Genomic DNA, 15,628 nt, shown 5'->3' with positions numbered 1-15,628 from the left:
TGTAACATAAAAAAAATTCCTTCTACAAAGAATATAATCTTTTTTCTCACATGATCCCAGTTTCTTTCTCCCATTGGAGCAGGGTCTGTTCTTAAACTCAAAAATGTTGTCTTTAAAGACCTTTCTCACTGCAGAAGTGTCTGTCTTCTGTAAGAGGCTTTTACTCCAAGAGAAAAAAATATCCCTGTGCCATTTTTGTCACATGGAAAAGTTGGGAAGGGAGAGGGGGAGGACATAGAGCTTTTGCATTCAAATTAAGATAATGAGATTTTACAGAGCTGTTGGCTAAGGAGTTTGTTTTCTGAAGGGGATTACAGTCATTGAAGGATTAAAACTAAGCACTCAGCATCACAATGAAGAGGACAAGAAATATGATTATTACAGAATCATAGAATGTCTTGCTCAATCCTGCAATCCTTATGAAGGAACCATCACCATTCTCATTAACTTTTGCCTGAAAACTGCTGGGATGGTGCCCCAGTCATGCCAGAATTGTCTGAAGTTGCATTTTTTAAATGTGTTGGGATTGTGAATAGGAATAGCCACACTCCTATTAAGCCCTCAGCTGAATTAAATTTGTCATGATGAGCATGACCTAAGAAATGCACTCATTATGGAAGGATCTTGAGACACTGAGAACCTGTTTGTCTATTCTCCCATTAGTTGTTGTTGCTATTTACAGATGCACAGCTGTGACTTGTGTCAGTGATTGGCCAGCTCATAGCTGGCTGTGGCCACTAATGATTAGGAAGAGATGTTTCTTTTGGTAACCACCTGATAAAAGCCATTATGTATTCCTGCGAACAGTTTGGACAACTGTTGCACCAGCAGTAGGCTGGAAATGTGTTCTGACCTGTTTTATTTGTTAAATGTATCCAAGTCTAAGAAGGACAGCAGAGAAGTCTCTATGTTTATGTAAATTTATCATAAGATTACGTTAGTGTACATCTGTTTTAGATATATAGTGTGTATACGGGCTGTTGTGGATAGAGGAGGGGTAGAGAAGTGGGATGATGCCTTATCAATCCCTGACCTATCTGGGGTTGCTTCAGCACCGTTTTTCTATCAGCTTTCCAAACATGACCTGAACTGCTCCGAGAATCAGTTTTTGAGGCAGAGTAATTCTTCTGAATTGCAACTAAATCCTGATGTATTAAAAAAAATTATAACCTGAGTGTAACTGCTTGGGGGAGGGTTGGCATTTACAAAGGGAGCTTTTGTGGAGAGAACTGTCACTGAAATGTCTTCATAAGACTGGTGCAGGACTTGACAAATCAGGTTTATTTCTATCTAAGGTTATATGAGGCATTTATGGTTTGGAGTTTCTTGACGTTGCCTGCCTCTCCAATCGTTAGGGTAATCTTTCTTCATCAGTCAGCCAGGGCTATTGAAGCTGGTATTTTTAGTCATGTTCCTTGTGTTTCTAGGAGACTTTACATACCCATATGTTTTGGAAAATGTTCCAGGGTTCCCCTGAGGAAAGGAAAGGAAAAAAAAAAGGCAATACTTGCCTTTTAGGTGGAGAAATGCCTTTTTTTAGCTAGGGCTGTAACTTCTCTGCCTGCGAACTCCCAGGTGCATACTTGAGGTCAGCTAAGTTCCTTGTAATGGAATTGGGGTTTAGTTCATACAAAACCTATGGAATCCATGCAATCTGAGAGTGTAGTGCCCTTTCCCCCTCATAAATTGTGGGATTTCTCCCTTTAAACAATGAAGAGAAATATCCAGTCCTCCTGGGAGCTGAGGCTCTAAAATAAAACAGGTCTTCCCAAGGTAGAAAAGTGCTGTACTTGCAAGATTTTCCACTGTCACATGAATGGCTGCAGATGACGGAGTCACTTCCATCTTACTGACCAAATTTATAACAGCAATGTTTGTTTTCTCAACAGAGATTTATTTTTATTAGTCCACAAGTACTGAATAGGGACAAAATGAGTAATTCATCAAGCTGAGTGGTTTTAAGTATGAAATGACTCTGAATGGAGGTAAAATTTATAGGATTGATGAAATGTACTGTTCCAGCTCCTTAAACAGGTCATACAGGAATTATAAACAATGTTTTTTAATGACTGTTTATGAAATCCTCTCACAACCTGTTTATATCTTTTTTGAGTAACATTTTAATCACAAGAGTTTGTGATCAGATTTGTTTGTTTTCTTTACAAGCTTTAGGTTTGGAAAGCTTTTATTTTTGCTATTGGATGTTATATAATTTACCTCAATATATTGTTTAAGCTCTCACATCTGCTCAGGGGTAATAATATAATCCCAACAACTTGCCCTTACTGGGAAGTCCTCTTCAGATTTTATGTAGCAGCAGTCCTGAAAACCTGTCTATGTAGCTGTCAAAGCCACTCTTGTCAGATCCTAGAATATGCCAGTTTAAATTGCATCCTGTGTTGTTTTGCATTTATCTTGGCTTTTGGTAATTCCTTGCATTTTCCCCTTACAGACTGGTTACTTTTTTGGGGAGGTTGAAGGGGCTGTGATGAACAAATTACTAACAATGGGCTCTTTCAAGAGGTAAGAATTAACATTTTATCTCTTAAAAAATGTTCTAACAAAAAAATTCAAAGTCATGTAAAAGAAAGCCAAGACTGGTGGTGCGGCTGGATTCTCATCTATACCTCTGTTATCTTTTCTGTACAATTTGAGTGTAATTTGATTCCATACACATCAAATATTAAGAGTATTGGGGTCAGCCTACAGGGAGTTTCTTATTAAAGAATGGTTTATTTGACTACAATGCTAAAACTGTGTCCCTTTCCTCTTCCCACTGGGCTCAGGTGGAAAAGGGATTGGGCCATATCCACTACTGAGCAGTTTTAAACAGCTCTAAAGCAAAACATTTATGCCACATTATCATTTTGACCTGTAAAAAATTGGAGATTGCTCGAGCTAGAGAGTGCAAAATTTCCTGCTATTGAAGGGAAAATGTGTTCTCCCAGTAATCCATCTCCATCCACATGCTAACTTACCTTTGAACGTGGTTGTGACTATTGACCTGGCCTCACTATCATGATGACATTAAAAACTAACAGTGATTGTATGTGTTGTCCTTTGAAATAAATTATGCACTCTGGGTAATTATGAATAAAATTTCCCTTTAACCTGTAACTCACCACTGGAATCTTCATGACTCTCAAATGGTCTAAGAGCTGTTCTGTACCCCTTTGTCCTCTTCAGCACAAGAAAACTGCATTTCTACTTTTCCTTTTTATTTTCCTGTGCATTTCTAGTATGAATAAAAAGACATATCACTGCTGCCATCCATCTCTGAGTTTAGTTACTACCTGTGAGGGTGTGTACAGAGCCTCTCTGAATCTCTCTGGTTTGTGGGCTTGCTTGGTAAATCAGCTCCCCTAAAGGCAGAAGCTTTCAGTGCATGGCTGCTGAGTACCACTCCCAGTAAATGACTGACCTGAAGTGTGAGCATCTAGCATTCATGCAATCATCCCCAATGCTAATTTTCTGAGGGTGGCAACTTTTTTGCATTTAACACTACATTTTTAACATATGCTGTAGAAGGAAGTGAAATAATACCTGTTTATAGACTGGATTTGGCAATGAAAGGATCTATTTGTACAAGAGATGAAGCATTTTATTTAATGCAAAGGTAAAAATACAGTCAAAACAAAGGGATAATGTTTTAACTTGTCCCAGTTTGTTTAGTCCTGCCCAACAAAACATTTCAAACAGAACATCTACTCAGTGATTGACAGTGGTGGGTACCACCATTGAGAAGAGAGGCATAGCTTGAGAGTTCCTTTTCAAATGCAATGGGTGGATCTTTGGACTGGACCATTGGTTAGGATTTTGCTGGTCTTGGACTTCATTATTAGAGATAATGAGGGCATAAGGTCAGTGTAACTGAGCTGCATACTAAGGAAAATGTAAACACAATGAGTCAATTATTCAGCCATTATAAACTGACCATTGCAAATCAGTTAAAGAGGGGACAGAATCAAAGTGGAGTCATTGCAAGTGAGCAAGTTCCCCTACAGCAGAAAGCAGCTGCTGTATGGGAAATCCAACAAATTGTCTTTGAGCTGTGTTAGATGAGGTCTTTAAATAAATTATTCCAACAATATGAAGAAGAAATCTTCCGTGCTTCTCATGAAAAATAGTCAGATGCACTCAAAATAGTTTTAAGATTATTAATTTGTCTGCGTGGAGATTGTGTTTTGCTTTTCCAACATTAATTTATATGAAATAAGAAGAGAAGAAAAAGAATGCTCAGTGCAGTGGCAAGATCTGTCAGCAGTACCATTTCCTTGAGAGCACAAAGTGGGAATTGCACAACTATATTGTCATTGCTGCTCTTACCATGGGGGCAAAGCAGAGAGTGAGCTCTGTCATTGCGTTTCATTCTGATAATACCCAGAGCCATCCTTCCCTGCAATTTGTTCTGACATGGCATGTACAGTCCAGCAGGTGAATTTTATAACCCTTCCCTGCTTGAGCTGGTTGTGCTCCCTTCTGGGTGAGTTTAGAAGGTTCTGTGGAGCCTGATGTGCCCTGCAGAAGGGTTTGCTGACAGCTCCAGCAGTCGTGGGGCTGGCAGTCCCCTCTTCCTTCGGTGCAGTGATCCGAGTGGCAGTGCCAGTGTGTGCTCCCACCTCACGGCTCCTGCCAGCTTCCAGGCTCTGCACCCACAAAAGGAATGAAATAACTCTTTGTCTGTTCTCCCAACTACTGCGAATTTGGAGTGATACAGAAGTGCTTTGTGGGATTGAGATGGAAGTGCTAAACAAAAGGGGGCTGTTTGCTGCTGACTATATTTCTTTTCAACCTGCAGCAGGATGAAATTCAATTTTTATGTTCGCTGTTTATTTTTTAAAGTGAACTTAAATACCTCCTTCCCTCCTCAATTTCTTTAAACTCAGTACTTCTTTTGAATAATGTGTGCATATGTATGTATGTATATTTTCTTAGTTTATGGGGTTTATAATTAGGGAGAAAAACTATATCAGTGCCTGCACAGCAACGTGACATGCTCTATGATTTCATTTAGCAAAATTATGTTTATCTTATACCTTAAGTATTGCACACAGTTAAATAATTTAAATATGATTTAAATGTATTATTAAATAAATTAGGATGTGCTTATGGAAAAGTATCTGCTTCACGTAACTTAGAAAAGTTTCTTTATGGTTTTCTCAGTACTTTGTTCATATAAAAACAGTGAAAAAAAATTTAACAGCTCAAGCCATGAAAATCTAAAATACCAACACTAACATCAGGAAAATTAAGGGCTATCAAAGCAATGAGATCCCTAAAGAAATAAGCATAATAAATCTCTAAGAGAAAATGAAACATCTCTTGACTTCCAAGCACTTTCACCCTTTCCAATAGGAGGAAAACTAAGCAATTCTATATGAAAAATATGGAAGCAGCATCATTTCCTCTTACAGTTCTCTTTCCACCAGGCATCCTCTTACATAGAAAAGTCTATGCGTTGGTATTTGGCATTTAGTAATTTTGTAATTTTGATATTTGTCAATATTGCTGTTTGATCAGGTTGTCAGGATGTATGACTGAAGTGGCACACCCCTGAAATGCAGCTTTCCCAGGAGCTAAGGCTCAGTATATCAAGTTCTTGTTGCTCTGAGAGCTTCTCTTGTTTCTCAATTTTTCTTGTCTGCAGATCCTTCACCTGTGCTCTCCACATGCACCAAGAGGCAGACTTTCATCTATCTGTCTTGATTTGCTTTAGAATCAAAACCTAGCAAGTGTTTTTTGCCCCTGGTTATGAGTACAAAAGAAATTCTGAGCTTTGTTCTTCTCCTAGAAAGTAGTTTAGTAAATTCTTAAAGCCAAATCATGAGAGCAGTAACTAGTTGCTTAACAACAGGACACAGTTTTCACTGAGGCAGCACAGCCTCCAAATAAAGGATATTTTTTGTATTTTGGCCAGTATTTAATATTTAAGCATTTTATTAAGATAGTCTTAAATGTATTTGGGGCTTTTTTTGTGCTAAATTGACACATTTAAAATTTGTGTTTATTTTCATGTGGATTTTTAGAATCATGGATTTAGCTGCCTATTAATTGGGCAAATTGTACATATATGCTTTGGAGGAGATCAGAGGTAGACAGAAGGAACACTCCAAATTGCAGTTGTTGGACTTGGCATAGGACGTATTGTCATTACCAACAAGGTTTACTTTTTATTTCAGCAGTTATTGAATGTGCATCTGGTACCTGCACACTGAAAACTCCCACATTGCTGTGGGGTATATTTTCTGCTCATGTTTTATTCTTGTGATATTTAAAATTAATGTCTTTAATCTGAGTTTTAGGCATTGTTCGACTTTATGTCTCTGTAAATATTACTTTTAATGCAGTGTATTCATATACAGAATCAGTTTATACACTTAAGGAGAAACACAGGCATATTTCTTACATAAATGAGTTCTCATTTCATATTCTGTAAATACAGGCTGAGTTGTAGTTTTTGTACATGTTATTCCTGGAGAACCTTGGCAATTGGGGATAGCTGAGCAACAAAAGCAAAGATACGTGATGAGAAGTTTTTTTTGTCAAAATGCTGTAATTTAGTTTTATTCTTTCCACTGATTTTGGTGAAACTTATTACCCTGGCAGCTTCTGGACACTAATAATGTCAGTGCAGGTGTGAGAGCCAGAGCAGCAATAGTCTGGGGTTTCCTACAGCGTCCTGCTGTCTCCCCACAGGAGCCTCTCTAGACTTAGAAACTGGTTTTCTCTTCACACCATTCAGCACTGTCCCTCTTCCCCTTCCTTGTGAGAATGCCAGACAGGCTGCACTGAGTTATGTCTGAGTTGTGAACATCTTTCCACCAAAGCGAGCTGTAACCACCACTGATTTTTCCACAGACTGCTGAATAAAGAATAGGGTCAATAATTAGGACTTCTGTATTATTGGCTTCCTTTGTTCAGCTCTTTAAAGCATTTTTTCTTTTCCTATAGACTGGATGTTTACTTCCATGGTAAAAAGCTTATTATTCCTACACATTATTTGAAACCCACCAAATCTTGAACTGCTGACAAAACATTTGAAATTTGTATGCATTGAAGACCTTTCAGCTGCTACAGTTATCATTGGTGGTATTTTATACTACCAAGTAGAAATCCATGGGTGTGATGAAAACCAGGCTGAAAGCAATAGAGGGTACATCTGCCAATATATCCTGTGCTGCTGGTAGATCTTGGAAGTTTAATTTTCTTGAACCAGATTCAATGCTCAATTGTAAGTACATTGCAAAGTAGGAGAGTGGAATTTACTGTATCAGGAAATTGAAAATAAAAGGGTTTTCACTAAGATGTGTTTGGCTGCTGAATTTACATAAACTGATGATGCATGTTTTGGTTGTGCTAAGTAGCTGATGCTGAACAAAATTGCTCTGTGGACTTCAGATGTGGAAGTTGACAGTGTGGTGGGGTCAGAAAGTCTCAGCAATGTCCTCTGTAGCAAGAGCAGAGCTCCTCTGGGAGGTGCTGTGATACAGAGCATGGATTTGGGCATACAGATGGGCTTAGGAAGTTGTGCTCCCTCACTATGATCAGTTGGACACAACATGGTCAGCTGCAAACAGTTAAAGCTGAAACACAGTCACTTCAGAAAGGGTGATCTGGAAGCCTTTCTTCTGCAACACTGGGTTAAGTCTTTCGGAGTGAGAAGAAAGTCTATTTTCTAAAATCTCAGAAAGTCTTTAGCAGTAAAACAACACCCTGGAAATGACACCTGAGCACAGGAACACTACAGCATCTTAGGCAACTACTTTGACTGCAAATGCTCCAATACCTTTCATAAGGACTAGGGCTAGAAGGCTTTTACTTTCCTATCACATTTATAATAAAACCAAAACAACTGGATTTGAAATTGTGAATGCATTGGAGCCCATATACCATCCATAGCGACAGAGAATCAGGAACAGGTTCAGTATGTGGCGGTGTTCAGATTTCAGCGTGGTTATCAGCTTCATGCACTGATCTTTGAAGTGTGCTACAAAATTCTTATTTGTTTCTGGGTCTCTTAAGAACGTTTTGCAGTAATGCTTTCACTGATATATTTTGCACATCCTGTGCTATAATTGTTTGAATCATCTTTAGAAACTTTGAGCTAGGTGTTGAACAGCCCACTTTGAAAGTTACTGAGACAGCAATGCATTGTTTTAAATGCAAAACTCATTCCAGACTTTTGTCAGGAAACTATGTACCTTTCTAAGCATTTGCTCCTTTGGGGTTTTTTTTGTTTTTCCTTTTTTTAACCCTGGACACATTAGCTGATTTCTCATTTTTCCTGAACCAGAAGCTTCACACTGGAAAATTCAAATATATTTACTCAAACTAAACTCATCTAACTAAAGCCAATATCATCCACAGATGATATCAAGTCTTTCCAAGTTCTGCAGTGTTTCACATAATTTTGAGGTTGTTCATTAAAACTCTTCTGCCATCACTCTAAAATATATTCTTTTTTTTCCCTGTTAAATGAAGAGCGTTTTAAGTACATTTATTAATTGGTTTTCTTTCCCTTAATCATAGTGCAATCTTAGATTGCTGAATACCCCCTACAATAATATAAGACAATCTACAAAAAATATAACCTAGTATGTTGGGGTGCATTATTAATCACATTTCTGATTATTTGTGGGAGTACATATTTCAGTCTTTTAATACATTTTTATCTTTGAGCATTTAAAGAAACTATTGACTCTATCATAATGCAATAATTACATAAGAAATGTAATCCAAGTTCAAATACTGAAGGGGGAAGGCTTTTATCAATATCAAAAATTAAGTTCAAATGATAATAGATCTTTCACATGACATTATAGTAGTATATATATTCTATTTATAGTATAGAATAGTATAACAGTGCATTTATATATACTAGTATATATATAATAGTATTATAATAGTAGTTGATTAACATTGCTTAGCAGAATAATGAAGTCCACTGATTGACCATGAAGTTCTGCTGTGTGAAACTGAAAGTTGAGACATTGATTACACTTTCAAACGTGGAACAGTCACCAAGCTTAATAAATATATTGAAAAAACAGTTACAATGAATACAGACAAAACAATGTATTCTGCTTCCAAGGCTAGATATTAAATGAAGCAAGATGGGACTCTTTCATCCATATGGAATTTCTTGATGCTCTGCACAGAGCACATTAATACCTCTAAACTGCCCTTCTCTATGCATTTATCTCTTGCCTCCATCACTGGGTGGTCCAAGCGCACACACAACACCACCGTGCTTGGATCCCAAGGAATAAAAGAGTTGATAAGGCTGGAAAGGCTGAGCTCTAGAAATTCCTTTCCAGGGGCTGGATCCTGACCATGGTTAAAGGATGAAAAAGAAGGAAGGGAAAAGCTAGGGGAAGTGGTGTATTTCTGCATGCCACAGAGGCAGCACAGCTTACACCGTGTACTGCTCTGTTTGTCTTGGCAGATCTGGGTGCGCGGATCTGGCTGTGGGCGGGATTCTGCCAAGGATGGTCAGTGTTCGACTCACACCATGTTTAGGTCTCTAGTTATGCGTTTGTCTCCCATGTGCCTCTCTCTGCCAGTCCACAAAACAATGGCTTCCTAGGCATTTCTATTCTCAGCATAAGAGAAAAACAATAATGTAAGCAGGATGACCATGTGCTAAATGTTTAGTTGAAGCTGCGACACCCAATATATTAGAGATTGTGTCTGTAAGCCAGAAAGAAAATGTAGACATAATAAAGAAGCATTTAGTGATTGCTGTCACGAAATTAGATCAGAAAAATAAAATATACTCTCTACCACAAAGGAATACAACATTTTATTGGTACAGCTTGCAAGGTTTCATGGCATGCAGTGCAGGATACCTCATGGTGATACTGAATGCATTTCATGACCTGGTTTTGGCAGCTTCTGGGACATCCTTTGTGTAGCTGAATTTGTGTGCTCTTCTTTCCTCTTCACTTAGGAGCAAGGCACACATTGCAAAACATTTTAGTCCCATCTCATACCTCTATTAACCATCTCTGTCCAGTTGTGTTACCTTCTACCTCTGATGATGCAAAAGTCAAATGGAAATGTTTCAAATAACAATAGTGAGTTCTCTATATTTACACTGTTGCAAATTATCAGTTAAAGATTCTTTACATCTGCTACAGATTTTAAGTGTTTTGTTTATGTGGATGGAAAAAGTTAATTGATTGTTCTATGGACAGACAGATTTAGAGAAATAATCACAATAATTCCATGTACTAGCTCTGAGTTCTGGATTTTACATTTAGATCTCTGAAGTGTTTCAATGATGAGTAAGATTGCAAGCATAAGTAAATTTCCATGTTTACTATGCATCTGAGGAGGCTTCTAGCATAAATTGATTACAGCAGGTACCTGGAATATTTTGCCTTCATGAAAAGAAGCAACGGTAAACCCATCCTGCTTCAAATATCTGTACTGTCAATGCACTGAAATTCCACCTCTGTCTCCTTCAGAAGCAATGCCATGTTCAAAACAGTTGTGCACTGATATGCTGGGACTGTAGAAGAGGGTTTCTGCTTTACTGAAGTTTGAGTGGTCTGTTGTGAGAAGCCTCTCAAATGCATAGGCTCTTTCATTTTCTGGGGCTAAATGTGCTGATCTTAGTCCAGAACCAATTGTTTAAGCATTGTGTTGGATGTGTATTCTCCTCCTCCCCACACTGTTTATGCCATTGTGTGTTCACTCTCTGCGTATCTTCCCTGGTTCCTCCCAGTTATGCTTTTGCTTTGTTCTGTAGTCTGCTAAAATCCTTACAGTTTTCACAGCATTTCTTACACTCTTTCATGTAACCTGTATTTTAACAATCCCATTCCCTCTTTTCCCCCGAGCTGTTACAATTTTTATTTTCCTGTCCACTTTGTGAGCAGAATGTTCCATATCATCATTTTTATTCCTCTGTGTTTTCTTCTTTTAGTCAAGCAGTTTTCTGTTCTTCCCTGTAGAATTACACTTTATGACTACCAGGCCATGTGTAGGACAAACAAAGAGAGTAGCGACAGTGCCCATAGCTTACTGGACGTAAGTACAGCACGTCTCATGAGCATCTTTCCATGCCATCATCAAAGAAAATTGCTGCAAATATCTCATGGCCGTTGTAAGACTGTTATATTGATTTGGAATGCTTGCAGCTCTCGTTTTTATCCAGAGCATACAAAGGGTGCTTCATTATAAACTAACGCAAAGTGTTCTGGTTTTTCGAGTTAAATCATTTTAATGCTGGGCCACCATTTCTGAGGTTCTGTCAGAAAGTTCTTTGCACTGTATGAATTTGCCTTCTTAGGAATTTGTAAATTTGGCAATAGATTGTGTTTTGTCTGGGGGACTGGAATCACATATGCCTTTTCTGTACGTAAACATGTAATTCAAATTAAAATTTGAGATTTTTTTTATATACAAAGGGAATGGTTCATTGACAAGGCATGTTAGTCAGTGATTTTAACAATTTCTTTTTCCTAGTATTTAAGCATATCTTTTAAAATCGAATTTCGATGCATTTAAACCCTTGTGTTGCAATTTGAGTACAAACCCTGTCCCTCTGCTAGGCTTGATTAGAGACAATCTGGGTCTTGCCAAGGCAGCACTTCCTTATTGCTAAATCCTCTATCAGGGTAATAACCCCAAGGATACTTTGTGACCATGCATCCATTTTGCTGATTGCTGTAATAATCTATTAGAATTGATCAGATGGTAGATGGAAGTTTTGCATATTAAAAAGGAACTCTTCACAAATAGATGAGACTAATGGCAAGAAAAAATTCTTATGTAAAGAGAGCAGCAGGAAAACATAGGCAATTTTCCCAGTCTGGAAAAGTTACCTGGTAGTATTTCTTTTTAAATGCACATCATCTAACTATGGAAAAATATAGATCTAACTAGGGAAAAAAAAAAAAAAAAAGAAAGAAAAACAACCTTAAATAATTTTGTACATTTGGGGATGTTTTCATTTACGTATTTACATGATTCTGTTTTACATGAATTTTACTTATTTACATGATTCTATGCCTGGACTTATGGCATTTATCAGTTTGTTATCCACTAAAATCTGAACCCTAAAAAAGACCATCTTCCCATCATAAATACTAGACTGCAATGAGACCTAAACTATTAGTGAAATAGAACAGGCTGCTGTGAAACACATTTGCATGAAATATCTTAAAATATATTCCAACTCTTAACAAAAACCTTCTATCCAAAGACTTGGGACTTCAGTCCAGTTTGCCTAAGCATTCAGCAAGTAGAGCTGAAGCATTATCCCTTAAAAAGTGGGCTCTAATCCAAAATAGTATTTTTTTATTATCCCAAAATTTTCCAGAATACCCAGGAAAAAAAAAAAAAAACCTGCATCTGTTATGGGATACACTGAGACATGTCAAGGATTTTTTTATTTAAAGTTCTTTAAGCCTCATGAGAGTTTTGGTGATCATCAGTATGAAAGATGAATAGAGTTTTAGGTTTTTATTTTCCTGTTGATTCGGTCACTTCTATCTATCATGACTATTAAGAAAGTATAAAGAGAATTTGCATTAAAGACACATGGGGCTAATTCCTCATTTTTCTTGTTTTTTGCCCAGTTTATTACATATCAGGTTATTAGGCAGTATCCAGTATAATTTCTGCTTAAGCAAAAGATTTGCTCACAAATGTTTATCCTTCCTGTTGAGAATTATGATTTTATAAATACAGGAATAGAGACAGGGACAAGATGGAAACTCCCTAAAAAGTTCCTATTCCAAACAGCACAGACATGGAGAAGAGACATCAGAGACTCTATCCCAGCCTTTTAGACTGTGGGAGTGAGGTGATAAATTAGGGATGGACTAGACTTACAGATCACCTGGTCCATTTCTTTATCAGAATAGTTTTGCATCTTAACAGCTCTCCAGATACTTTGTTATTTAGCACTTCTTTTGTTTTAATTGCTCCAAGACCTACATGATTCTCCATAAAACCACTTTGTTGCAAATGTAGCAGTGCCGTAGAGCCACAGAACAAAATTATTTTGGCTCTCAATAGTGGTTTAAATATGTAGAGAGAATAAAACTCCTGCGGTTTTTGTTGCAGTTTTTGAAGGAAGCATCTGTGAGTGGAAAAGGCTCTCAAGTAAAATCACATTTCATGAGAATGCATTTATATCAATGCAATTACATGTTTTTTCCACTGGAATTTCAAAGCAAAATATGTTTTCATTTTTTGTAAACATTAATGATTTTTTTCCGATATACTGGGGTTTTAAATTTTAATTAATTTCTAGTATTAAAATAGTTACTAAAACACATGATATATTTAACACTAAATAGGTATTCTTCATAAGTAATAACGAATACATTGTTTTACATGAAATTCGGCATTATGCAACAAAAGTATACAGCAAATTTAATTACTTGGGCATGAAATTTCAGGGGTTTTGATTTGGAATGAAAATAAATAAGCTGTCCCACAGGGCTGACATTTTCTTTTCTTTCATCTCCAGGAAAGTCTTGTAGTTCTTTACCTTTTCCTATAAGACAGGGCTTCACAGGTGAAAATCTTTCCTGTCTCATTTTTCATTCTGCTGGGTTGGGATTTCAGCTTTCCATGGCACTGTGTGACTCCTTTGGGTCTGTGAATCCTCAGCCCTGCACAGAAACTTTCTCTGTGGCCCCTGAAAATTTTAGTTGTCCTGTTTCTGCTCTGCCAAACAGCAGTGCTTCTGTGAGTGCTGATTTGGGGTGGTTAAGCATGATTTTAGATATCTGAGGAGTTCTGCCATTATGATTTCTATTTGTTAAAATAATCTGTTTGTATTTAACAGAGTTGGCAGAATTTTATGCAACTAGGACATCCTAATAAAGTTGAAGGAGACAAGGAGAAATTCCAAATTTCTGGAAGCTGACTTTTCTGCCTGGCGTTTTTTTCATTAAAGATTAATCCTATTAATAGTCTTTTCAAAAATGAAATATTCATAATATATTAGAAGTACTGTCAACAGAGGATTTTCAAAGGATTTGCTGTATTTGTTATGATCCAGAAAAACAGAGGGAGGAGGGAAAAAAACTTCTTAAACTGGATTGTCAAATGACACAGATAAACATTTAGGTAAATTCAGACTTTTCTGAGACTAATGAGGCTGAGGTAATGAATAGAGATTTGCATTATAGAGAGGCAAGCCTGTGAGTTGCAGCCCAAGAAAAGCTCATTTTATCTACCCGAGCTGTTCCTCCAGCAATAGCCTGGGAAATAGGAACCCCTAGAGGTTAAAGATTTAAGAATCATTTGCAAGAACTTTCCTTTTCCTACTGATAATCTGTGCATATGACCAAGTATGATAAAAAGGAAATTTCATTACTTATACATTTTAATAATCAATATAATAATATTTCTTGATAGATAAAAAAGGGGGTTTTTATGCTTCATATGTATTTGAATATCCAAAGGATGGTTTTTACATGAAGAATTCATTTAAGATATAATTGCTGTATGTTTTGACTTTTTATTAAATGAGTTTCTTCTCTCCAGCCTTATAATGCCTTCTTTGCTGCAGTAAAGTGGATTATGACTGAACTTGTCTTGTAAGTAGATTTCATCAAGAATGTAACAAATATTTCTATGAATTACTAAATATTTGTACTTTTGTGTATTAATATTTGTACCTTTTGTATTTTATATGCATCATGCTGTTTTTCTTCATTGCTTTTAAATATAGTCATATTTGTCGAGTTTTTTTTCCAATTTTGCATTTTTGAAATCTGAATTTTAGCTGTTTGACTGCAGTTTCACTTTTATCACATTCATGGTCTTCACTTATATCTGCATGTCTTTGTTTAGCAGATCACAATACACAACCCAAATTTCTTTCTGTGGTTACTGTTAAATTTTAGATACATGTCTGGCTGTTTGTGATGCTGCTTGGGTGGGCTGCTGTCAGAAGAGAAACTTGTTACCCTGACTCACTGTAGGGTTTGTCACTTCATAAAATTCTGTAAGAAGGACCCATTACAGTGCTAGATAGGGTGTACTTGGATGTTGCTGAATTTTTCTATCTCCATTAATGCTTCTAAAATTCCCAGTTAATTCATAATGATCATTATCCTTAAGAGAAGGTGCCTAAGAAACAGCAATATCACATGGAGAAGACAAAGCCTTAAAATGTCTTGTGTTATTAAGCTATATGATTTATTCTTCTTATCTGAAAGCAGAGCTGCAGATATGAGTGAATATTATCTGTACTGACATAGAACTGATTTTTTTCTTGTAGTTCTTGTTTAATTGTGATTTGTATGAGCTTTTTTCAAAGTTCAGAATAAGAGTTAAAGAGAATTAAATGAATGGCTGCTGCCAGAGGGCAGAGATTGATCTGAAATGCAGCTTTCTAAGTGAATATAAGGGAAAGAAATTGTGTTAAAATGAGACTGATGCTACATTTCACAGCTTTGAAAATGTTAAAAACCTTCTGTGTTTATAAGTACTGTAGATTCATGGGTATATGATGAACTGGATGTTGGTTTCACATTCTTTACTTTACAACAACTGATTGATACTTTTCAATCCATTCTTCCAAGTAAATCATGGTGTATTTTAGTGTTCTTCACAATTTAGTTAGAGTTGATTAGACAGTGGTTCATCTTTTCTGCTC

The 15,628-nt window shown here is 36.8% G+C and overlaps 1 protein-coding gene across 1 annotated transcript in view; it reads left to right on the top strand.

The window, feature by feature from the left end:
* The window catches only part of CACNA2D3 (calcium voltage-gated channel auxiliary subunit alpha2delta 3), a 389,950-nt gene that overhangs the window by 352,486 nt on the left and 21,836 nt on the right, over nt 1-15,628 (top strand). Inside the window, exons 31-33 of the mRNA XM_053954145.1 lie at nt 2,453-2,523; nt 10,959-11,034; nt 14,512-14,564. Of these exons, the coding sequence (XP_053810120.1) occupies nt 2,453-2,523; nt 10,959-11,034; nt 14,512-14,564 (200 nt within the window). The remainder of the gene's footprint in view (nt 1-2,452; nt 2,524-10,958; nt 11,035-14,511; nt 14,565-15,628) is intronic.

Source organism: Vidua chalybeata, chromosome 12 (assembly GCF_026979565.1).
Source record: "Vidua chalybeata isolate OUT-0048 chromosome 12, bVidCha1 merged haplotype, whole genome shotgun sequence".
NCBI lineage: Eukaryota > Metazoa > Chordata > Aves > Passeriformes > Viduidae > Vidua > Vidua chalybeata.
This window is presented reverse-complemented; position numbering and strand designations above follow the sequence as displayed.